Source organism: Cinclus cinclus, unplaced genomic scaffold, assembly GCF_963662255.1.
Source record: "Cinclus cinclus unplaced genomic scaffold, bCinCin1.1 SCAFFOLD_75, whole genome shotgun sequence".
Taxonomy (NCBI): domain Eukaryota; kingdom Metazoa; phylum Chordata; class Aves; order Passeriformes; family Cinclidae; genus Cinclus; species Cinclus cinclus.
The window spans coordinates 512,404-537,102 of record NW_026912161.1 but is presented as its reverse complement, the minus strand read 5'-3'; the positions used below and the strand labels follow the sequence as shown (position 1 = coordinate 537,102).

Genomic DNA, 24,699 nt, shown 5'->3' with positions numbered 1-24,699 from the left:
TGCCTCACCAGGGACTGCACCACAGAATCTCAGGGCAATCAGCTCCAGCACCTGCAGTAGCTCCTGCCCCTCCTCCTGCCCTGCCCTGGCTGTGTGCACAGTTGTTCCTCTCATGTTCTCGCCCTGCTCTTCCCTGGCCACAGTTACAACTGCACGAGAACTGCTTTTCTTCAGTCTGTTTTCCCAAAGGTGTTCCCACCATTTCTACCTGGCCCAGCCTTGGCCAGCGGCTGGTCCGTCCTGGAGCCGGCTGGTGTTGACTCTGCAGGACATGGAGGAGCAGGTGCTTCCAGCAGCCTCTCACAGAAGGTGCTTCTAGAGACCCCCCATACCAAAACCTGGCCTGGCAAACCTAGTATAAGTGTGGTAGGGTTTTTATTACCATGATTAATTCTTATTATTGCTATTAGCTCTATTATTGCTATCAATAGTACAGTTATTCTTAGTTGTGTTACAATTAGTACAGGTATTTTTAGTCTTTTTGACTATTAATCATTGCTTTATTAGACATCAGAATAAAAGTTCTTAATTGCAAGTAGAAGGTAGGAGTTTGGCAGCTGCTCTCCCTGCCCTATTCTGTGTCATTGCTGCGTGTGAAGCGGCAGCTGCCAGGACCCCCCATTTCCCTGGTTTGGGAAATTGGATGGCATTGCTCACATGTCAGAAAGAGAGGCCTGATTCCAATTAAATGCATTGCCTGAGCTCTTGTAGTCGCAATGCTCAAAGCTTGTTTTCTAACGTTGCTGACTTGCTCAGCTTCTGTTCATATTTGCGATTTTGGACCAAAATGTTGTCAGATGTGATTTTTGCAAGGTTTTCTGTAATGAGCTGTCTGTTTTGCTCTTGGATTTCTTAATGGTGGGTCAGAACGGAATGCAGCATTTTGGGTGGGAGCCCTTCAGTCTGATCTGGGACTGTCTGAGCAGCAGCTGGTTTTGCACCTGTAAGCAGAGATAGCAAAGATTGCATGAAGTGAATATTGTGCCCGGTTGCGGAAGCCGTAGCGCCTGGCGAGCGCGGGGCAGCTGCCGGGATCTTCGGGGCACGGAGGAGCCGCAGACGGACGTTGCAAGTGGCTCCTTCGGGGCAGGATTTTGTCCCGATGCGGGGGAATTGCCGCGGGCCGGGCGGGCTGGGGCCTCTGCCGAGCGCCGCCGCCTTTCCCCGGGAGCCCCCGGGCAGAGCTCTGTGCTCAGGGCCGAGGGCCAGGCACCCGCTCGGCGGCTCCGAGACGGCAGAGTTTTGGGGGTGCCGCTGTTGGGGGCAGTGCCGGGGGAGTTGCCCCGGGCTGGAGACTCAAGGGCGCCGAGGATGGCGAGCACCCAGTCCATGTGGCATGGGACAGCTGCGGACATGCCTGGGGGGCAACCTGTGTGGGGGCTGAGGAGGTTTAAGAAGTCGGAGAGGATTGGAGGAGGGGGAAGGCACCCAAAAACGTACCAGAAGCAAGAAGGTGCCTGAATTTAGGGGAAAGGATGGAAAATGGGGGAAAGGATCCAAAAGATGAGGAAGGGAAGCAAAATAAGGGGAAAGGAAACAAAATAAATGGTAAATACTCAAAAGAGGGGGAAAGACACAAAATAGGGGATAAAGTATCCAGAATAGGGAGAAAGTATCCAAAATAAGGGGGGAAGACCCAAAATCCAAGGAGAAAAGGTTTCATGGGGTGTCATAACTGTCATGGCATGTCCCTACGTGTGCTGGGGTGGGTGCAGACACTCAGCACCAGGAGCAGCCACGGAAACATCCTGAGGGACACAGGGAGACTCTGCAGGACATGGGCTGGGGACCTTGGAGTATCAGGCCCCACCAGGGGTGGAGGACAGGAACATAGGAGGAGACATGGGGGCACCTGGAAGGGGACAGGGACACACAGAGGTAATGGCCACAGTGGAGGATGAGGACAAATGGAGGGGAAGGGACACAGTGCCACCAGGACACACAGCAGGGGACAACATTGCCACACCTGTGGGGACACTGCCACTAGGACACCACTGGTGACACCCTGCATGGGACACTGCTGGTGGCACTGACATTTGCGCTGTCCTCAGAGGTGGTTGGGCTCCCCTGAGGGTGGTGGCCCTGGTACACTGTGGTGGCTGTCACTTGCTTCCACACCCCTTGTCACCAACTGAACAAGCCCGGACAACAACTTGTCGACAACCCTCCCGCCCTGGTGGATGGTGACATTCAGCTGGGATACTGCAGCAGTGATGGTGGGAATGTGGTGGCAGGAACTGCATTAGGCAGTGCTTTGCCATGGCTGAGATGAAGGTGCTGGTGGCATTGATGCTGTCCCAGTTCGTGTCCCCACCCATGTCCATGTACCTTCATGTCCCCAGCTAGGTCTGTGTCCCCATCCATGTCTATGTCTCCATGAAAGGCTGTGTCCCCTCACGTCCCCATCCATGACCTCACCCATGTCCTTGTCCGCCACATGTCCCCATCCATGCCTTACTTCAACAAAAATAAATTAAATAAAATAAAAATTTTAACCCCATGTTGAGGGTTAGTTCTTTCTATTTTTTTTTTCCCTCTGTGGAATTTTCCCCATTGTCATGCTAAGATACCTGTTGACTGGGCCCTGGTGACAAGGGGGAGGGGACGGGAGGGAAGAAGCAAGCCCCGCGAGATTCAAACAGCCAGAAGAGGAAGAGGAAGGCTGGGCCTCGGCCCATTTCCCCCGCGGAGTTCGGACGAGAAGGACGATCGCCGTCTGTGTCCCATCCCAGCGTCGGGAAACCACCATCGGACCCTGCCTGGCTGTCTTCTCGCTGTGAACTACCACCATCCAGCACTCTACTGAGCACCGGGACCGACACCGTGAGCGGAGAGCTCTCTCTCCATCTCTCTCTCCCCCTGGGACAGCTCTGCCATCACCCCCAGCCCTCCTGCAGCTCTGCGGGAGCCACCCGCCCCCAGCACCGGGAACTGCAGCTCAGGGAAAAGGTGCCTGCAGCCAAAAAACACTGGGACTGAGTTACTGTTCTGTTTGTGGGTAATTTCATAGCTGTTGTTGGTCTTGTTAAATATACTAGTAAAGAACTGTTATTCCTACCCCCATATCTTTGCCTGAGAGCTCTCTTAATTCCGAAATTATAATAATCGGAAGAATCATATTTTCTTTCAGTCCAAGGGGAAGCTTCTGCTTTCCTTGGCAAACACCTGTCCTTCAAACCAGGACAGATTTTGGCGCCCAACGTGGGGCCCGAGGGCATTGAGAGAAAAGGGTGAAAAAGGAATAACAGTTCTTGAGTTACCTCAGTTTTGTGTTAGGTGGCATCATGTTGTCCAGCTTACCGTGGTTTGGGCTCCATGTGGCCCCAGCTTTATCTCTCCCATTTGCAATCCCTTACTTGAACATGGGTCCTATAACTCAGGCTGCTGTAACTATTATCCAGTTCCTTTTGTGGGCTGATAACGTGAGAAATTCATGGATTTTTAACTTCCTCTGGAAGGTGGGCACATGGATTCGGAGCTATCACACTCTAACTGTATGTTTTTGGGGCTACTTTAATAATGGTACATACTGTGAGGATATGACACCAGGGAAAATTTTGTCCCAACCCCTTACACAGTTTTTTGGGTCTGCTCCACCAGCTTTTGAGGGGTTCAAATCTCTTCTAAGCAGTAATATCATACAGTGGCTGACATTGCTAATAGGCCTTGTAAACCTGTTCTATTTAACATTCCGAGATGAGGGGAGATTGACTTGGATGACAACCCTGATACGTCCCCCAAGGAATAGGGATCCTGCCCCAGAGCCTGGCCCTGCCCCAGAGCCTGGCTCTGCCCCAGAGACTAAGGACTCTGCCCCAGAGCCTGACCCTGCCCCTGCCCCAGAGACTAAGGATTCTCCCCCAGAGACTAAGGATTCTGTCCCAGAGCCTGACTCTGCCCCTGCCCCAGAGACTAAGGATTCTGCCCCAGAGACTAAGGATTCTGCCCCAGAGGTTAAGGATGTTGCCCCTGAGCCTGATTCTGCCCCAGAGCTCACCTCAGAAAGGAACCATCCAGAGTGGGTGGGGTTTCTAGTGAAGGAGATGGGCCAAATGCTGAAGGAGTACCTTTCCCCAGCTCTTGAGAAACTCTCCCTCTGCCTTAAAGAGGGAGAACCTGATGGTGCAGCAGTGGAACCCACAAATGTTACATCTCTCCAGGCTCCAGCTGAACTGCAAGGGCACTCACAGCCAGCAGCAGTTGCCCCCGTGGAAACTAGAAAGTCTAAGGTGAAAACAAAGCACCTAGATAATAATGATCAGAAAGCAGGGCCCTCACAACCAGCAGGGGAGCCAGAGGTTGAGATCGTCACAGAGTCCCTGTCATACGAGAGTCTCCGTAATCTGCGTAAAGATGTTGTACGAAGGGGCCGTGAGGCTTTTACAACGTGGTTACTGCGGGTCTGGGACCTTATGGGTACAGGTGTGCAGCTGGATGGTACTGAGGCAAGGAATTTGGGACCCCTAACCCAGGACTCAGGTGTGGATCACATATTCGTAAGGGAACGAGGCCCCCTTTCCCTCTGGGAGCGGCTTTTAATGAGTGTAAGAGAGAGGTTTGTCCATAGAGAGAGAATGCAGGAGCACCACCATAGAATGTGCTGGAAAACCGCTGAGGAGGGGATCCAACAGCTGAGAGAAGTAGCAATACTGGAAGTACTCTTTGGGACGGGTGGACAACATGACAATGACCCCGACAAGGTCAGGTGCACAGGGCAGATGTTGTGGAATCTGGCACACCTGGGGCCATCTCAATACACCACATTCATTGCAGCCATTAATGCTGACACCAACCACGAGACAGTGGGTTCTGTTGCCGATAAGCTCAGAAATTTTGAGAGTATAATGAATGGCCCAATGCAGGCTCAGGTCTCTGCCGTGATTAGGGAACTCAGAGAGGAGTTCAAGGAGGAGATAAGAGGGGTGAGGGAGGAGATGAGGAAGGTCAATGCAGCACCAGTGCAAGTCACAGATCCCAGAGTTAGAGCCCAACGTCCCCCAGCTAAGGAGAGAGGATACACCCCACGAGCTGACCTGTGGTTCTTTCTGCGTGACCATGGGGAAGACATGAGGAGGTGGGATGGGAAACCCACTTCTGCCCTGGCAGCATGGGTGCGTCAACTCAAGGAGGGAAACACTAACCAAAGGAGCTCCACTAAAGTGAAGGTAGCCTCAACTTCCCATAACCAAGATGCAGGGTATTACAAAAGGGAGGATGATTTGTCAGATCCCCTTGAGGGAACCTCCAACATGTATGCCCAGGAAGGAAATAATAACCAGTGCTAGAGGGGCCCTGCCTCTAGCCAGGGAGAAGCACGGGAAAACTGGGTCTTTTGGACGGTGTGGATCCGATGGCCTGGCACATCAGAGCCACAAAAACATAGGGCCTTAGTTGATACTGGTTCACAGGTCACCCTAATACCATCAGAACATGTGGGGGAAGAGCCTGTTTCTATTGCTGGGGTGACAGGGGGATCACAGGAATTGACTTTGCTGGAGGCTGAGGTGAGCCTGACTGGGAAAGAGTGGCAGAAGCATCCAATTGTGACTGGCCCAGAGGCACCGTGTATTCTAGGCATAGACTTCCTGAGGAATGGCTATTACAAAGACCCAAAAGGGACTCAGGTGGGCTTTTGGAATAGCTGCTGTAGAGGCAGAAAACATTAAGCAATTGAACACCTTGCTTGGACTGTCAGAGAACCCATCTGTAGTGGGACTCCTGAAGGTGAAGGAGCAGCAAGTGCCAATTGCCACCTCCACAGTGCACCACCGGCAGTACAGGACAAATCGAGATGCCGTGATCCCCATCCACAAGATGATCCGTGAGCTGGAGGGCCAAGGGGTGGTCAGCAGAACCCACTCACCCTTCAACAGCCCCATCTGGCCTGTGCGCAAGTCTGATGGAGAATGGAGATTGACTGTGGACTATCGTGCATTGAATGAAGTGACTCCACCGCTGAGCACTGCCGTGCTGGACATGCTGGAACTCCAGTACGAGCTGGAGTCCAAGGCAGCAAAGTGGTACGCCACCATTGACATTGCCAATGCATTTTTCTCCATTCCTCTGGCAGCAGAGTGCAGGCCTCAGTTTGCTTTCACCTGGAGGGGCGTGCAGTACACCTGGAACCGACTGCCCCAGGGGTGGAAACACAGCCCCACCATCTGCCATGGACTGATCCAGGCTGCACTGGAAAAGGGTGAAGCTCCAGAACATCTGCAATACATTGATGACATCATTGTGTGGGGGAACACGGCAATGGAAGTATTTGAGAAAGGAGAAAAGATCATCCAGATTCTGCTGGGAGCCGGTTTTGCCATCAAGAGGAGCAAAGTCAAAGGTCCTGCCCGAGAGATCCAGTTCCTGGGAGTAAAGTGGCAAGACGGGCGGCGCCAAATCCCCACTGAGGTCATCAATAAGATCACCGCGATGTCTCCACCAACCAACAAGAAGGAAACACAAGCTTTCCTAGGTGCCATAGGCTTTTGGAGAATGCACATTCCTGAGTACAGCCAGATCGTGAGCCCTCTCTACCTGGTCACCCGGAAGAAGAACGAATTCCACTGGGGCCCTGAGCAGCAGCAAGCCTTTGCCCAGATCAAGCAGGAGATCGCTCATGCTGTAGCCCTTGGCCCAGTCAGGACGGGACCAGAGGTGAAGAATGTGCTCTACTCTGCAGCCGGGAACAAGGGCTTGTCCTGGAGCCTTTGGCAGAAGGTACCTGGTGAGACCCGAGGCCGACCTCTGGGATTCTGGAGCCGAAGTTACAGAGGATCTGAAGCCAACTACACCCCAACAGAGAAGGAGATCTTGGCTGCTTATGAAGGAGTTCAAGCTGCCTCAGAAGTGATTGGCACAGAAGCACAGCTCCTCCTGGCACCCCGACTACCAGTGCTGGGGTGGATGTTTAAAGGGAAGGTCCCCTCTACCCACCACGCCACCGATGCCACATGGAGCAAGTGGATTGCCCTCATCACACAGCGCGCCCGTATCGGAAACCCAAATCGCCCTGGGATTTTGGAAATAATTACAAACTGGCCAGAAGGTGAAAATTTTGGTCTTGCCGATGAAGAGCAGCAAGAACAAGTGACCCGGGCTGATGAAGCCCCGCCATACAACCAACTGCCAGCAGATGAAACTCGCTACACTCTTTTCACTGACGGTTCCTGTCGCATCGTGGGGATGAACCGGAAGTGGAAAGCAGCCGTATGGAGCCCCACACGACAGGTTGCACAAGCTACTGAAGGAGAAGGTGGATCAAGTCAACTTGCTGAACTCAAAGCTGTTCAGCTGGCCCTGGACATTGCTGAAAGAGAGAAGTGGCCAAAGCTTTACCTTTACACTGATTCATGGATGGTAGCCAATGCTCTGTGGGGCTGGCTGGAAAGATGGAAAAAAGCTAACTGGCAACGTAGGGGAAAGCCAATCTGGGCTGCTGATGAGTGGAAAGACATTGCCAGTCAGGTAGAGAAGCTACCCGTAAAGGTCCATCATGTAGATGCCCATGTCCCCAAGAGTCGGGCTAATGAGGAGCACCAACACAATGAGCAAGTAGATCAGGCTGCAAGGATAGAGGTGTCACAGATAGACTTAGACTGGCAACACAAAGGAGAGTTGTTCCTGGCTCGATGGGCCCACGATGCCTCAGGTCACCAAGGCAGAGATGCTACCTATAAGTGGGTATGAGATAGAGGGGTGGATCTCACCATGGACAGTATTTCCCAGGTTATCCATGACTATGAGATGTGTGCTGCCATCAAGCAAGCCAAGCGAGTGAAGCCCCTCTGGTATGGGGGGCGGTGGTCCAAATATAAGTATGGCGAGGCCTGGCAGATTGACTACATCACACTGCCTCAGACACGCCAAGGCAAGCGTTACGTGCTGACCATGGTAGAAGCCACCACTGGATGGTTGGAGACCTACCCTGTGCCTCATGCCACTGCCCGCAACAGCATCCTGGGCCTGGAAAAACAAGTCCTTTGGAGACATGGTACCCCTGAGAGAATTGAGTCAGACAATGGGACTCATTTCAAAAACAGCCTCATAAGCACCTGGGCCAGAGAACACGGCATCGAGTGGGTGTACCACATTCCTTATCACGCACCAGCGGCTGGGAAAGTGGAACGGTGCAATGGGCTGCTTAAAACCACCTTGAAGGCACTGGGTGGGGGGACTTTCAAAAACTGAGAGATTAATCTACCAAAGGCCACATGGTTAGTGAACACCCGAGGTTCCACTAATCGAGCAGGCCCTGCCCAGTCTGAGCCCTTGAGAACACCAGATGGGGACAAGGTTCCAGTGGTGCATATGAGCGGTATGCTAGGAAAAACTGTTTGGGTGAACCCTGCCTCCAGCAAAGACAATCCAATTCGGGGGGTGGTTTTTGCTCAAGGGCCAGGGTGTACCTGGTGGATCATGCAAAGGGATGGAAAGACCAGATGCATACCCCAAGGAGACCTTGTTTTAGGGTGAACTACCTACAATACTGTGCCTGTATCTGTAACTGTATGGATGTCTATAATTTGAAGATTTTTAATTTGAATTGGCATGATGGTAGGGGAAAATTCGGGGTGGATAATGTTGAGGGTTAGTTCTTTCTATTTTTTTTTTCCCTCTGTGGAATTTTCCCCATTGTCATGCTAAGATACCTGTTGACTGGGCCCTGGTGACAAGGGGGAGGGGACGGGAGGGAAGAAGCAAGCCCCGCGAGATTCAAACAGCCAGAAGAGGAAGAGGAAGGCTGGGCCTCGGCCCATTTCCCCCGCGGAGTTCGGACGAGAAGGACGATCGCCGTCTGTGTCCCATCCCAGCGTCGGGAAACCACCATCGGACCCTGCCCGGCTGTCTTCTCGCTGTGAACTACCACCATCCAGCACTCTGCTGAGCACCAGGACCCACACCGTGAGCAGAGGGCTCTCTCTCCATCTCTCTCTCCCCCTGGGACAGCTCTGCCATCACCCCCAGCCCTCCTGCAGCTCTGCGGGAGCCACCCGCCCCCAGCACCGGGAACTGCAGCTCAGGGAAAAGGTGCCTGCAGCCAAAAAACACTGGGACTGAGTTACTGTTCTGTTTGTGGGTAATTTCATAGCTGTTGTTGTTCTTGTTTGTCTTGTTAAATATACTAGTAAAGAACTGTTATTCCTACCCCCATATCTTTGCCTGAGAGCTCTCTTAATTCCGAAATTATAATAATCGGAAGAATCATATTTTCTTTCAGTCCAAGGGGAAGCTTCTGCTTTCCTTGGCAAACACCTGTCCTTCAAACCAGGACACCCCAGTTACAGGGCTTTCAAAGGAATGAACAGAAACCTTTTTGTTTCAAGGCCAAAACAAAAGAATTTATGTGTCCCTGCTGGCAAAGCATCCACATGCTTGGCTGGGTGGGAAGAACCCTTTTTGAAGGGGTTTCCACCCCACCATCTCCAAAATTGTGGGGTTTGCCCCAATATGTTCCCATTTGGCTGTGGAAGATGCCCATGAGCCAGAAAGGATTAAAATGATGGATTTCTATTGGAGAAGACCTCCAAGGCCATTCAGTGTTGCTTGATGCCACCAGAAGATGCAAAGAGTGAGATTTTTCTCGGGTCAGAAGTCGACAAACGTGCTCTTCACAATGGATTTCTGATGTTGATCTGTGGATATGTCCAGGTGCTCAAGGGAAGCCAGGAGGATGAAGAGCCGCCCAGCCAGGTGTCTTCCTAACATGGATCACCGGGGCTCTGCCCACCAGGGGTCACTCGGCATCATCCAGCACAGATCCTGCCATGGAGAATGGAGCTGGAGCAGCACATGAAGCTCTTCCTGCACTTGATTTGCAGGGCTTCCCTTAGTGGTGCCTCCATTGGTGTTTGGTCAGGTGAGAGCTCTGTGAAAAGCTCTTCCCACACTCAGAACACTCATAGGGCCTCTCCCCAGTGTGGATGCGCCGGTGGGTGACGAGGTTGGAGTTGTGCCTGAAGCCCTTCCCGTAGTCGGGGCAGCAGAAGGGCCTCTCCTCTATGTGAATGCGCTGGTGCAGGAGGAGACTGGAGCTGGTCAGAAACCTCTTGCTGCATTTATCACACTCATAGGGCTGTTCCCCTGTGTGGATCCTTTGGTGGACAATCAGTTCAGAGCTTGTCCTGAAGCACTTCCCACACTGCCCACACTCATAGGGCATCTCCCCAGTGTGGATGCGCCTGTGGGAGACAAGGCGGGAGTTGTATTTGAAGCCCTTCCCACAGTCAGGGCAGCGGAAGGGCCTCTCTTCTGTGTGAATCCGCTGATGCATGACGAGATTGGAGCTGGTCTGAAACCTCTTCCTGCGTATGTCACATTCATAGGGCCTCTCCCCAGTGTGGATCATCTGGTGGCGGATCAGTTTGAATCTCGTACTGAAGCTCTTTCCACACTCCCCACACTCATAGGGCCGTTCCCCCATGTGGATTCTCCAGTGCCAGATCAGGGAGGATCTCTTGCTGAAGCTCTTCCCACAATTTGAACACTTGTGGGGCTTATCCGCATCATGAAGATGCTCATGGAACCCCAGCTCTGAGCTCTGGCTGCAGCTCTGTCCGGTTCTTTGGCCCTGGTTCTCCTCCTCGGATACCCAAGAACTGTGTTTGCAGCCCATCCTCATGTGGGATCTCCCGGGCTTTTCCTCCTCGCTGGTTTCCTGTGCAATGGAGCTGCTCCAAACAGCCTCTTCCACAAGGTTCTGCTGCGGGGATTTGTCCTCCCTGGTCTCCATCCTCAGCTCCTTGTCTAGAGGGGGAAGGACAAGGAGAAGATGGGATTTGCCTCTGTTCCAGAGGGAGGGGGAAGGAGATCCCGCCAGCACGTCCCCAGCAGGACGGCGTTGGCAGCGGGGCTGTCCTGCAGCCGGGGGCCGTGCTGGGCTGGGAGATGGAGCAGGACAGAGGGTGAAAGGGGCAGGGACTTCCTCCTCACCTGCCTGGGGCTCCGGGGGCATGTTCTTCTTCCTCACGGCCTCCTCCTCCATCGGGCCAAGGTTTAGGAATGGGAAATCCATTTTTGGGGGAAAAGAAGGGTTGAGCGCGTTGGGTTTATGTTCCTGCGGGCCAAGTTCAGCTGGACAAGCCAGTGCCCCTTTCAGCCTCAGAGAGCCTGGGGCCGCTTATCACCAACCTCCCACACCCCTCCAGGCTGCCGGGGGTCCCCCGGCTCCGGGATCGCCCCTCTGCGCTCTCCCCGCTCCGGGGTTCCCGTATTCCCCCACGGCTCTCCCGGATATCCCCAGAACCGATCTCGCCCCCTCTCCGCCAGAACGAGCGATCGCAATGTGGGACCCGCCAAGATCCCTCCCGGGGCATTTCCGGCTGAGCTTCGGGGTCCTGCAAGATCCAAACATCTCCTGCCCCACAAAGAAACCTCCAGGAGACCTCCCCACGATGGATTTGGGGCGAGCTCCCCCTCCCAGCTCACCTGCGGCTTCCGGGGGGAGGGGTGATGCCGGGGAAGTCGGGGAAGCTGCGGCCTAGAGCGGGCGAGCGAGTGAGCCGCTCGGTTCTGCTGCTGCTCTTCCTTCCACTACTCTTCTTCCTTCCGCTCCTCCTCCCCCAGCCCGGCCCGGCCCGGTGCCGACGCGCAAAAGCAGCCGCGCTCCGCCCTGGGGGATTGCAAAGCGGTTGCGCCCCGCGCGGCACTGGGAAGTGATACTGGGAGCACTGGTAACGATCCTGACAGCACCTAGAAGCAACTGGGAGCGCTCTCCCTGCCAGTACCGCTCTTACTGGGAGCACTGGGAGGGAACTGGGAGCAAACTGCGCCTAGACCCGACTACAGCCGGTGGTGGGCGGTGTCGGAGCAGAGGGCGTGGTTATGCAAATCTAGGAGCGATCGCGCGCTGTGATTGGTGTGCGGAAGCAGCGCGGGGTTCTCCCTGGTCACGTGAGGGCGGGAGCGGTGGGCAGAGCGATGGCGGCGGCGTGCGGTGAGAGGGAACGGGAACGGGAATGGGAGCGGGAGCGGGAACGGGAGTGGGAACGGGGACTGGAATGGGGACTGGAATGGGGACAGGGACCGAGAATGGAAACAGGGAATGGGGACAGGGACCGGGAATACAGGACCGGGAATGGGGACAGGGACTGGGATAGGGACAGCCCCGTGTCATGCCCTGGGGACCGAGGAGGGGACAGGGACAGGGGAGGAGCCAGGGACTGGGCTGTCGCACCGTGACCTTGCTGAACTGGGAGCTCGCGTGTCTCATTTTCGGGGCTCCTGCCCCCCACCTCCCCCCCCCCCCCCCCCCCCGGGGGTTCCTCTCGTCGTGTTCTGGGGGGGAAGCAGTCAGCACCCACAGTACCCCTCCAGTAGCTCCCAGTATCCCCAGTAACCTCAGTGCTGCCAGACCAGTATGGGGGCTTAAGATAGATCCTGGTTTGGTGTCCAGTTCCAGTGCCCAGCCCCAGACCCGGTGTCCATTGTCTAGTCCCAATCCCCACCACGTTTCCAGCTGCTGTGTCATGATGCCAGGCATTGTCCCAGGTGGCTTCCAGCCCCAGTGCCAGTCCCAGTTCCCAGGGCCATGATGCCAAGATTGGGCTTGGTGTAGGGCCCTGGGCATGACTGGGGCACAGCGTGAAGGGTTTCATGGGACATGGGACTAAAGACATGAAACATGGGACATGGGGCATATAGGACATGACACAGGGTGCAGGGTGTGGTATAGGACACAGGACATGACCTTGAGCATGGCACAGGACATGGAACAGGACACAGGGACAGGGGACATGATTTTGGAGCATGGTACCTGCCCCAGCCCGTGATGCATGAGTTCCTGTGCCCACATGTGCCCCACACGTCACCTGCCACCCCCCCTGCGGCACCACCATGTTCTCACCGGTGTCCCTCCTGCCTGCTGGGTACAGTTTGGTGGCCTCGGATGTGGCCTTCCCAGTGTGGGTCCTGCTCTGCCACAAGCCCTGGGGACATCATCCCTGCCCAGTGGCACCAGGTGTCCATCCATCGGCGATAACTGGGACAAGTCCCACACGGTGGCATCAGGTGGCACCTGTGCCACTGGCAGCAGAGATGTCTACAAGGGGGTAACTGAAGGGACAGAACAGGGTGCAGGTGCCCACAGTGTCCCTGTCATCCACAGGGGGTGGTGATCAGGGGTGTCAGGATGAGGTGGTCATAGAGGTGCCACCAGGGGTATGGTGATACCAAGGCACACATGGCCATGGAAGTGCCGCCGCAGGTGCTGGAATGCCCGTGGAGATGCCACCACGAGCACGGCAGTGCCAGGGGACACATTAGTCTATGGTGTGGCAATGCTGGTGGGCATGGCAGTGACAGGCCAGGCGTGGGGCCAGGCTGGGGTGGCTCCGTGCCCACCCCATGGGTGGCCCTGCTGGTTGCAAGCCGTTTTGGTTGGTGTCTGTGCCAGTGCCTGGCCCGGTGCTACCGTTAATGCCAGCCCTGGCACAGGGACATGCACAGGTGTGGGAGTGACAAGGGGGACTGGGCACCCCGAGGGCTGTGCCAGGCCAGCACCTCCCACCCCATGCCTTTGTCCTCAAGAAGGTGGCACACGGACACTGAAAGGGGTTAGAAGAGTTGGGGACACAGTGGTCATCTGGGGACATGAAGGACCTCAGCCTATGGAGGTGATTTGGGACACTGGTGTGATTTGAGGACGCTGAGGTGCCCCAGTGCTATCCCCAGCACTGTTTCCCTGTCCCCACAGTACCTGGCTGTCCTCAACAAGACCCTGGGCCACTACCCCTATGCTGGCACTGCAGGTGTCACCAGAGATGGCACCAGGCACAGCACTTCTTCCGCACAGGGGACATTGACCCTGGTAATGACACCTTCGACATTGCCTCCAGCATCATCACTGGTGGGGACACTTGGGGTTTGGGTTTTAGAGTTAGGGTTGGGATTTGAGATTTGGGATACTCTAAAGGCATTTGGGATGGTCCCAAGAGGTTTGGGAGTAGGGTTTTGGTTTGGGGTTTGGGGTTTGGGTTTGAGGTGCAAGGTTTGGGATGGTCCTGGAGTATATGTGATTCAGGATTTGGGAAGTCCCAGGGTTTCTGGGCTCTCAGCATTCCCTGACCCCAGTCCCAAGCCCACAGAGTGCCTGGGGGTGTACCCTGGAGACCCCCAGCTGCTGGTGCTGGACTGCACTGACAGCAATTTCACCCTCCAATTCCACAGGTAAATCCCACAAGTCCCACCCAGGGAAGTTTCCCATCCCTAAAATCCAAGTGTTGGATTTGCGACCCCTTTTTCCGAATTCCTGTGTGGGATTATGGGATGAAATTTTCCCTTTCCCAGGGTAATTTTTGGGGATTTTGTGGCCAAGTTTTCCCTTTCCTGATGTTTTCTGGGGGATTTTGGTGCAGAATTTTTCCTTTTCTAGAATGTTTTTTTTTTGTTGTTATTTTGGGAACTCCTGAGGTTTTTGGGGATTTCAGGTGGAATTTTCCATTAGCATTGGATTTTTTGAGATTTTGGGGTGGAAATTTTCCTTTTTTTTTTTTTTAGGATTTTGGGGTGGAATTTTAATTTCTGGGGGATTTTTGGGGTCAAATTTTTCCTTTTCCAGGTTTTTTTTTTGAACTTGGGGAACTCACAGGGTTTTTTGGGGATTTATGGGCAGATTTGTTCTCTTTTTTGGGGATTTTTTGTGGCGGAGTTTTCCCTTTTGCATTGGTTTCTTTGGGATTTTGAGGTGGATTTTTTCCTATTTTATTTTTTAGTGATTTTGAGGCCTCTTGTGGTGTTTTTTGTCCCCTCAGGCTGATCAGTGTCATCATGGAGTTCCAGCTCAAGGCCATCAACATCCAAACGCTACTAAAACAGAAAATCCCCGACTGCTACACCTTCAGTGATATTGTGAGTGTCCGCAAGTGTCCCAGTGTCCCCTGAGTGTCCTTCTTGTATCTTCTCATGTCCCTTTTGTGTGCCTTATGTCTCTCCTGGTGTCTCACTCATGTCCTTCTGTCCCACATCTATCCATCTGTCCCCTGGCTGTTCCCCAGTACCTCTGCGGACCCTGGGGAGCAGCCAGTGAGTGCTATGACAGTGATGGTGATGGTGACAGTGACAGTGCTAAGGACAGTGACAGTGACAATAACAGTGACAAATGGCAGTGGCACTGACAGTGATGGTGACAATGACAGTGAAATGCCAATGACAGTGCAACCCAGTGTCCCCACATCACGTTTGACAACTCTGTCCATAGCAGGTGAGTGCAGATCCACCTGGACACCCATCCAGGAGTGCCACCACCCCTTGCTGCCCAGCAAAAGGGACAGTGGGGTACAGTGGATGATGGGAGACAGGGGGACACAGTGACAGGGTAACAGGTGCCATGTCCCCCTCGTGCTCCGGACACCGGCAGGACTGGACGCATTTCTGTTGCGCCCCAACCACACTTCCCCATAAAACCTGCTCCCCTCACACCTTGGGGACACCCCTGACCCCCCCCCCCTTTGTCACCCTGGGGTGCCCCTCAGTCAGGGGGGTCTTGGTCGTGCTGCAGGACCCTCTCTCTGTGCAATCCCCGAGGTGGCACCTGCGCTTTTTGTCACCGCCATCTGCCAATTTGTTACCAGCACCCCAAAGAAGGGGGCGGCCCACATGTTACAGGAGGAGGTGGTGAAAACATTTCTGGGGTCACTCCCAGCCATTTCCATCTCCCCACATCCCCCTGAAGATGCTGCTCCACCCTGCACCCCCTCCCCCCCGCCCCCACCACAGCATCCCCTGAGGGGACCTTGGGGACTGTCCCCATGTCCCCCCCCCAGTCCCCATGGTACCTCCGCTGCTCCACCTGTGCTTGGCCCCCGTTCGAGTGGCGACCTCCCCATGTGAACGGGCAGGAGTTTCAGTCACATCCTCACCTCCTTCTCGTCTTCCTCCTGCTGAGGAGGTGATGTTGCTTCTGCTGGGGACTCGCCAGTGACACCAGAGGGACACCACAGGTCACCCCTCGAGGGGCCTGGGGTTGCAGTGGCTCCTGGAGTCGCCCCAGTGTGACAGCTGGGGGGCCTGAGATGCTGCAGTGACAATTTGGGGGGTGGGTGCTCGTTTTGGGGTCTCCAGGGTGAGTCTCAAAGTCTCCTCCCATCACCTCATCCCGTGCCTCAGTTTCCCCCTCACTCTGCAGGGAGCATCCAGAATTGATGTTCTGGAATTGGGTTTGTTTTGGGGGGTTTTGGGGTTGGGGCTACTGGGATGGGCTGGTGGGCCAGTTAGGTGATACACACCCAAGGTGTGTATCAAGGCTGGTGGTTATCTGGGCTCGGAGCTGCCTAGGCTGGGGGGCTGCAGGGCCAAGAGCTATCCAGACAAGTGTCAAGCTGGGATCCATGACTCAGGTGTCCATCAAGTGTCCACCAGTGTCCAATCTCTCCTGCCCCCATCCATCCCAGACTCCCTGGCCAGGGCTGCTTCTCACTGCAGAGTGGACAAGCCCCTGGTCAGTCCCAAGATGACCCCAAACCCCCTCCCACCAACCTCACCAGGCCACCCACCCTGAGCTCTGGTGCCATCGGCATCCCCTGGCAGCCGGTCCAGCTCTGAATCTCTTGGAAGAGGAAATCCACAGTCCCAGGCCGGGGACTCAAGGGTATCCAGGATGGTGAGCACTGAGTCCATGTGGCATAGGGGGACAGTTGGGGACACAGCTGGGGAGATGTCTGTGGGGAAGGGAGTTGGGGTGTAGGGGAGTGAGGGGCGCCTAAAAGGTGCGGAGGGGGTTGGAAGGGAGGGATGCACCCAAAAATGTGCCAAAGTGAAGGCGAGGGTGCATAAAATTGGGGTAAAGGATGGAAAGAATCCAAACAAGCACAGAAAAGACTCAAAATAGGGGGCACTGAACCCAAAAAAGGGGAAAAGGACCTAAAATCAGAGGACAAGGATGTCATGGGGTGTTACAGTGTTTTCCTACCTGTGCCAGGGTGAGTGCAGATGCTCCGTGCCAGAAGCAGCCATGGGGACATCCTGAGGGACATGGGCACACATTGAGGGACACAGGGACACTACAGGATGGGTCCCCTCAGACAGCCCAGGACCTCATGGTTTTTGGCCCCACTGGGGGCAGGGGACACATGGAAGGCGAGAGGAAGATATGGTAGGGAATTTGGACATACAGAGGGGAAAGGACATGATGCCACCAGGACAGATAGCAGGGGGACAATGTCACCAGGACACCCCTGGTGACATGTAGCATGGGGCCACATGACACTGTGGGTGGCACTGACCCTTGTGCTGTACCTTGGGCCATTGGGGTCCTCTGAGCGTGGAGTCCCTAGGACGCCCTGGTGACTGTCACTCACCTCCGGGCCACTTGTCAACAGCCGAACAAGTTCCACCTCCTGCCCTGCTGGGTGATGACATCTGGCTGGTGCACTGTGGTGGTGATAGTGGGGATGTGGTGGCAGTACCTGCATTGGACAGCACTTCGCAATGTCCCCATCCATGTTCCTCACATCCTCATCCATCTCCCCCCATGGCCCCACCCATGTCTTAGTTCCTTGTCGTTATTTTTAACCCCAGTTACAGGGCTTTCAAAGGAATGAACAGAAACCGTTTCAAGGCCAAAACAAAAGAATTTATGTGTCCCTGCTGGCAAAGCATCCACATGCTTGGCTGGGTGGGAAGAACCCTTTTTGAAGGGGTTTCCACCCCACCATCTCCAAAATTGTGGGGCTTGCCCCAATATGTTCCCATTTGGCTGTGGAAGATGCCCATGAGCCAGAAAGGATTAAAATGATGGATTTCTATTGGAGAAGACCTCCAAGGCCATTCAGTGTTGCTTGATACCACCAGAAGATGCAAAGAGTGAGATTTTTCTCGGGTCAGAAGTCGACAAACGTGCTCTTCACAATGGATTTCTGATGTTGATCTGTGGATATGTCCAGGTGCCCATGGGGAGCCAGGAGGATGTGGAGCCACCCAGCCAGGTGTATTTCTAACATAGATCACGGGCACCATGGACCAGCAATGCTCTGCCCACTGGGGGCCACAGGAACATCCAGCACAGATCCTGCCACGGGGGATGGAGCTGGAGCAGCACATGAAGCTCTTCCTGCACTTGATTTGCAGGGCTTCCCTTAGTGGTGCCTTCATTGGTGTAGGGTAAAGTGAGAGCTTCTGGAACAGGACTTCACACATTTGGGACACTCGTAGGGCCTCGTCCTAGTATATATGCGCTGGTGGGTGACGACAGTGGAGTTTTGGTTGAAGCCATTCCCATTGTTGGGTCAGTGGAAGGGCCTCTCCTCTGAATCTGCTGATGCCTGAGGAGACTGGAGCTAGTCTTAAATGTCTTCCTGCATTCCTCACAATCGGCACGCTTCTGCTTTGTGTGGCTCATCTGGTGGGCAGTCAGGTCAGAGCTTGTCTTGAAGCCCTTCCCACACTCCCCACACTCATAGGGCTGTTCCCTCATGTGGATTCTCCAGTGTTGGATCAGGTAGGATCACTTGCTGAAGCTCTTCCCACATTCTGAGCACTTGTGGGGCTTCTCCCCATCATGAAGCTGCTCATGGACTCTCAGCTCTAAGCTCCAGCAGCATCTCTGGCCACCTCCCTGGCCCGGAGTGGGTCTTTCTGCTTTGGATCACCGTGATCTGCATTTGTAACCCCTCATGAGGGATCTCTGGGGCTTTTCCTCCTCCTTGGATTCCTGCACCATGGAGCTGGTTTAAAGTGCCTTTTCCGTAAGGTTCAGCTGTGGGGATTTGTCCTCCCTGGTCTCCATCCTCAGCTCCTTGTCTGGGGGAGGAAGGACAAGGAGAGGATGGGATTTGCCTCTGTTCCAGAGGGAGGGGGAAGGAGATCCCCCCAGCACGTCCCCAGCAGGACGGTGTCGGCAGCGGGGTTGTCCTGCAGCCGGGGGCCGTGCTGGGCTGGGAGATGGAGCAGGACAGAGGGGGAAGGGGGCAGGGACTTCCCCCTCACCTGCATAGGGCTTCTGGGCCATCTTCCTCACGGCCTCCTCCTCCATCTGACCATGATTTGGGAATGGGAAATCCTGGTTTTGGGGAAAAACAAGGGCTGAGCACATTGGTTTTGATGTTCCTGCGGGCCAAGGGTAGCTGGAGATGTCATCACCCCTTTCAACCTCAGAGAGCCTGGGGCTGCTCATCACCAACCTCTTGCACTCCTCCAGGCTGCCCGGGGTTCCCTGGCTCTGGGAATGCCCCTCTGCGCTCTCCCCTCTCCGGGGCTCCCGCATTCCCCCACGACTCTCCTGGGGATCCCCAAACCCCATACTGGCCCTCTGCCCACCAGTACTGGGTGATCACCACGTGGGACCTGCCAAGATCCCTCCCGGGGCATTTCCGGCTGAGCTTCGGGGTCCTTCAAGATCCAAACGTACCCTGGCCCCTCAAAAAGAAAACCTTCCAGAGACGCCCCCGCTGGTTTTGGGGCGAGGTCCCCCTTCCCGCTCACCTGTGGGTTCCGGGGGGGCAGGGCGATGCTGCCAGAGTTGGGGGAACTGCAGCCTGAGCGGGCGGGCGGGGGAGCCGAGTGGTTCTGCTGCTGCTCTTTCTCTTGCAGCTCTTCTTCCTCATGTTCCTGACTTTCCCCTTCTTGTTCTTCCCGCTCCTCTTTCCTTCCTCCCCCTCCTCCGCTCCCAGCCCGGCCCAGGTCGGTGCCGACACTGAAAAGCAGCCGTGCTCTGCCCTGGGGGGTTCCAAAGTGGCCGTGCCCTGCACAGTGCTGGAACCAATACTGGGAGCACTCGAAGCGATCCTGAGAGAACCCGGAAGGAATTGGGAGCGCTTTCCGTGCTAGGACCGCTCTTACTGGGAGCACTGGGAGGGAACTGGGAATAAACAGCGCCCGGACGCCGCTTCAGCCGGCGGTGGGCGGGGTCAGGACCGAAAGCGTGGTTATGCAAATCCAGGAGCGATCGCGCGCTGTGATTGGTGGGCGGAAGCAGCGCGGGGTTCTCCCTGGTCACGTGTGGGCCGCGGGGGGGGCCGGAGCGATGGCGGCGGGGCCTGGTGAGAGGGAACAGGGAATGGGGACAGGGAATGGGAACGGGAACCAGGAACAGAAACAAGAATACAGGACTGGGACGGGGAATACAGGACACGAACTGGGAATGGAAATGTGGGAACAGGACAGGGAATACAGATACAGCAACTGGAGAGAGAATATGGGATAGGGATTAGAAAGATGGGACCGGGATTAGAAATAGGGCTGGGAATGGAAATACGGAAATGGGACAGGAAATACGGAAATGGAAATGCGGGACCAGCATGAGGACTGGGAATATGAGAACGGGAACAGGACAGGGAATATGGGACCGGGATTATGAGAATGACAACCAGACAGAGAATACGGGACAGGGAATGAGACCAAGAATGGGATCCAGACTGGGATGGGAGCAGGGTGGGACCAGGAGCGAGGTAACATGAGAATGAGCAGGGGGCAAGGAGAATGACAGCGAGGAGAGGGGGATCCAGGACAGGAGAAACCCAAAACTGGTACAGGGGATATGTGGACAGTTCCTGGGCAGGGGATCCTTGATCAACTGCCCCAGAACCTCTGCCAGAGTTTCCCAAAGCAATTAGAACTGCTCAGCCTAGAATATCCAAGACCCTGAGCGACCCCCAAATCCCTCCCAGGAACCCTCAACCCTCTTGAACACAGCACCCCCCACATCCCCTGGAAGATCCCCCCCCATGTTGCCATCGTTGTCTTAGCTCAACATCTTTACCCTGGGTTTGGGTATTTTGAAAGAACAATGAGAAATGCAAAGAAAATTAAGGCAGGAGGATGTGGAGCCCTCAGCCAGGTGTCTCCCCCACATGCGTTGTAGAGGAGACAAATCCCTCTGCAGATATACAAGGGACTGCAAGGTCCCTTGTTCCCATGAGGCCTTGCAGTGTCACAGGGGTCTCCTTGGTGATGCAGTGTCACAATGGACCCTTGGTTCTGTGGGGACTCACAATGGCAGAATGGTCTCCTTGGTTCCACGAGGCCCTGCAGAGCCCCTTGATTCAACGTGGCCTCAAAGTGTCATCATGGTCTCCAGAATTCCATGAGGCCCTGCTGTGTCACAGTGGATCTTTGGTTCCATGGGGTCCGCACTGTTCCATGAATCCTTAGTTCCATGGGGCCCTGCAGTGTCACCATGGACTCCTTAATTCAATGGTGTCACACAGTGACACAATCACCCCTTAGCACAAGACCCCAGAGTGTCACAATGGTTCCTTGCTTCCATGAGGCCTTGTAGCGTCACAATGGACTCCTTGGTTCCATGGGGCCACAAAGTGTCACAGTGGCCCCTTGGTTCAGTGAGGCCTGTCATGGCATAAGATTTTAGCCTTTATATTTTTGAAATCCTGTTATGCATCAATGCATAACTCTAAACTCCATAGAAAGTATTAGTTAACTATCTTCACATTTTGGTCAGACAAAAAGATTCCTCTGAAACTCAAGGACACCCTACAGCCTCAGGTTCCAAATACAATAAACAAAAGTGAATTGGGAGGGGGGAGCAAACTGAGGGAATATGACTTCATTAGCGGAAGCTGTAATTGGAGGATTAACCCCTTATATGCAAACAGACCAAACTTATATCTGTCTGAAAAAGTCATGACCACCATCCACCTTGGGTGTAGCCTCTGGGAAGCTTTTCACTGTCCAAGGTGTATCTATTGAAGGCCTTTAATAAGCACCGACTTTATTCCCTTAACCTTGTCTAGCCTGTGTTCTAGGTAGCCACTCCAAGACATCACCTGCAGTGCCATAATAGTCTCTGTGATTCGTTAAGGCCTGCAGTGTCAAAACAGACCATTGATTCCATGACACCCAAAGTGTCACAATGGCCCCTTGGTTCCACTGAGTCCAACAGTGTCACTAGGGTCCTGTTTGCTCCACAAGGCTCTGAAGTGCCACCATGGCCCTTTGGTTTCACAAGGCCTCAATGTGTAAAAATGGCCTCGATGGTTTCGTGAGGTCCTGCTCTGTCACAATGCACCTTTGTTTCCATGGTGCCCCATAGTGTTACAATGGTATCCTGGGTTCCACGGTGTCAGAATGAACCCTTCATCCTGTGCAGACCCACAGTGTTCACTGCCGTGCCCTTGATTCCATGAGGCCCTGCCAAGCTGTAACAGTCCCTTGTTCCAGTGGGTCCCAGAGTGTCAGAATAGTCTCCAATGTTCCATGAGGCCCCGCAATGTCACTGTGCTCCCCTTGGTTCCACAGGCTGCACAGTGTAGCAATGGACTCTTGGTTCCATGAGGTTCCTCAGTCACAATGCTCTTGGATCCCCAGTGTCAGTGTCAGTGTCAGCGTTAAGGAGAGAGAGTTCAAAGTGCACCTCATGATTTTTGGTTTTAATCAAGTGAATATTTTTTTTAATTTTTCAATTCAGAGAAGAGGTGACCGAAGCATTCCCCAGGTGATCTTGATGATGAATGTCACCTTAGAAGGTCTGGGCACAGAGAAGAATGATCCCTTTCAGGGTTGACCCTATTTGGACAACCTGCTTCTCACCTCCAACCTCACCATGTCAGACATTGCCCACCTGGGACTGACATCCTAAAACATAAAAAAAATCCCTGCATGTTTATTATTATAATTATATATTAATAAAATAATAAAATTGCAAAGATGTTTTTCTTTTAATAATAAAAATAATATTTTTATTACCTAATTTTTCATTTATGTGTTAAAAAATCTATACGGTTTTAGCAATCATAAAAATTCTTGGTGATTGGTTCTAAGTAACACAATTCCCTTCATTAATTAATTGAAAACTACTGGCTATTGCTTTCTCCTTCTGTATGATAAGTAGACTTTTTTCAGTCCTTCTGTAATCCTTGTTATCATTTTCTCAGACAGGGTAAAAGGGGCCACTCTGGAGTCCAGGGAGACATTTCTGGGGTACATTTGGGGCAGTCTTGGGTCTACACAGGGAATTTAGAACTTGAGGGTATGTAGGACACTTCAATGGGCCGGGTGGGCACTGGGCAGGGCACTGAGGGATTCTGACGGACACCTCGGAGGCTGGGAGAGCTCTTGGGGGTCCAGGGCGAAAACTTGGAGGTCAGGGAGGGGAATGTGGAGCGCTTCGGGGTCCGGGCGGGCACCTGGGGGGCTAGAACGGGGCTCTCTGGGGCGCGGGGGATGATGGGAATTGTAGGCACGGGCATAATACGATTGAATACAGCCGCGGAGCATCACAGGAGGGCGCATCCGCATTGTCTCTTTGTGGGTCGCGGTGCCTGATGGGAGATGTAGTCACGGCTGGAATAGCACTCTAACGGGACTGCGGAGCATGATGGGAGCTGTAGTCCCGGAAGTGGCTCGGACGAAGCATTTGGGGTCCGGGAAAGCACCTGGGGGACACTTTTGAGTCCGAGCCGTGACTTGAGGTCCCCAGGGCAGAACGCATGTGGTTCTGGAGCACTTGGGGGAAGCTTGGGGGGCTCTAACCAGGCTTTTTGGGCACCGAACTTTGCAGGTGTTTTTGGTGCCGAACTGTATTATGAGGGGCTGTGAGGCTGTGGCGGATGAGACACTGTTCCCTGTGTCCCCAGTTGGTCCCACTATACCTCGTATCACTCACAGTATCCTCAGTTTGCTACATTATTGCCCAGTATCATTCCCAGTATGTCCCAGTATGTCCCAGTGGGTCTCTGTGTACCCTCACAGTCCAACCCACCTGTACTGGATCAAAAGCAAAACCAGTGAGACTTCAAGTCAGTAATACAATTTTTAATAGGGAAGAGAAAAAGGAAAAACAAAATACATGCAATTAAAAAAAAAATACAACCACTAACAGAGTCAGAATACAACCTGATACCCTGTCAGTCAGGGTGCTGGTGCAGTTTTCCTCCAAAGGGTCCAGTAATGATGTGGAAAAAAAGCCTGGTTCTTCCTCTGGAATCCAGTGGAAAAAGGTTGCCTTTGGCGTTCTAAGCCTCAGTTTTTTATCTAGGTAGGAAAGGCTTGGCTAGTCCTCCTGGCTGGAGTATCTCCCAATAGGATGATGTAATCTCATCAGTTATACAGTAGGACTCAATGGCCCATTAACAGAAGATACTTCCTACAGAGATAAGGATGATCACCTGTTGGGGGTTGGTTCTTTCCTTTTTCCCTCTGTGGAATTTTCCCCATTGTCATGCTAAGATATCTGTTGACTAGGCCCTGGTGGCAAGGGGGAGGGGAGAGAAGAGGGAAACCCCCCGAGATTCAAACATCCAGAAGAGGAAGCGGAAGGCGGGGCCTCGGCCCATTCTCCCCTCGGAGTTCAGAGGAGAAGGACAATCGCTGCCTCTTTCCCATCACCGCCATCCCAGCGTTGGGAACCATCCTCACTGCTGTCGGACCTTGCCCTGCTGTCTTCTTGCTGTAAACTACCACCATCCAGCACTCTGCTGAGCACCAGGACCGACACCGTGAGCGGAGGGCTCTCTCCATCTCTCTCTCCCCCTGGGACAACGCTGCCATCACCCCCAGCCCTCCTGCGGCTCTGCAGGACCTGCCCGCCCCCAGCACCGGGAACTGCAGCTCAGAAAGGACTGGGACTGAGTTACTGTTCTGTTTGTGGGTAATTTCATAGCTGTTGTTGTTCTTGTTTGTCTTGTTAGGTATACTAGTAAAGAACTGTTATTCCTACCCCCATATCTTTGGCTGAGAGCTCCCTTAATTTCAAAATCATTATAATCGGAAGGAAGGAAGCATCACATTTTTCAGTCCAAAGGGAAGCTTCTGCTT

The 24,699-nt window shown here is 53.9% G+C and overlaps 2 protein-coding genes across 2 annotated transcripts; both read right to left on the bottom strand.

Moving 5' to 3' along the window:
- Window positions 1–9,053: 9,053 nt before the first annotated feature.
- LOC134057541 (zinc finger protein 239-like) lies at window positions 9,054–11,773 on the bottom strand. The gene is made up of 3 exons (XM_062514498.1): window positions 11,422–11,773; window positions 10,927–11,067; window positions 9,054–10,740 (listed from the first exon to the last, which is right to left on the bottom strand). Exons 2-3 carry the CDS (start codon window positions 11,006–11,008, stop codon window positions 9,824–9,826), a joined length of 999 nt encoding a protein of 332 aa, XP_062370482.1. The 5' UTR covers window positions 11,009–11,067; window positions 11,422–11,773; the 3' UTR covers window positions 9,054–9,823.
- A 5,872-nt stretch (window positions 11,774–17,645) lies between these two features.
- LOC134057540 (uncharacterized) lies at window positions 17,646–24,218 on the bottom strand. Its single transcript, XM_062514496.1, has 5 exons — window positions 24,181–24,218; window positions 19,860–19,964; window positions 19,411–19,813; window positions 18,916–18,988; window positions 17,646–18,729 (listed from the first exon to the last, which is right to left on the bottom strand). The coding sequence occupies exons 1-5, from the start codon at window positions 24,216–24,218 to the stop codon at window positions 18,659–18,661; spliced, it is 690 nt and encodes a 229-aa protein (XP_062370480.1). The 3' UTR covers window positions 17,646–18,658.
- Between the last annotated feature and the right edge of the window lie 481 nt (window positions 24,219–24,699).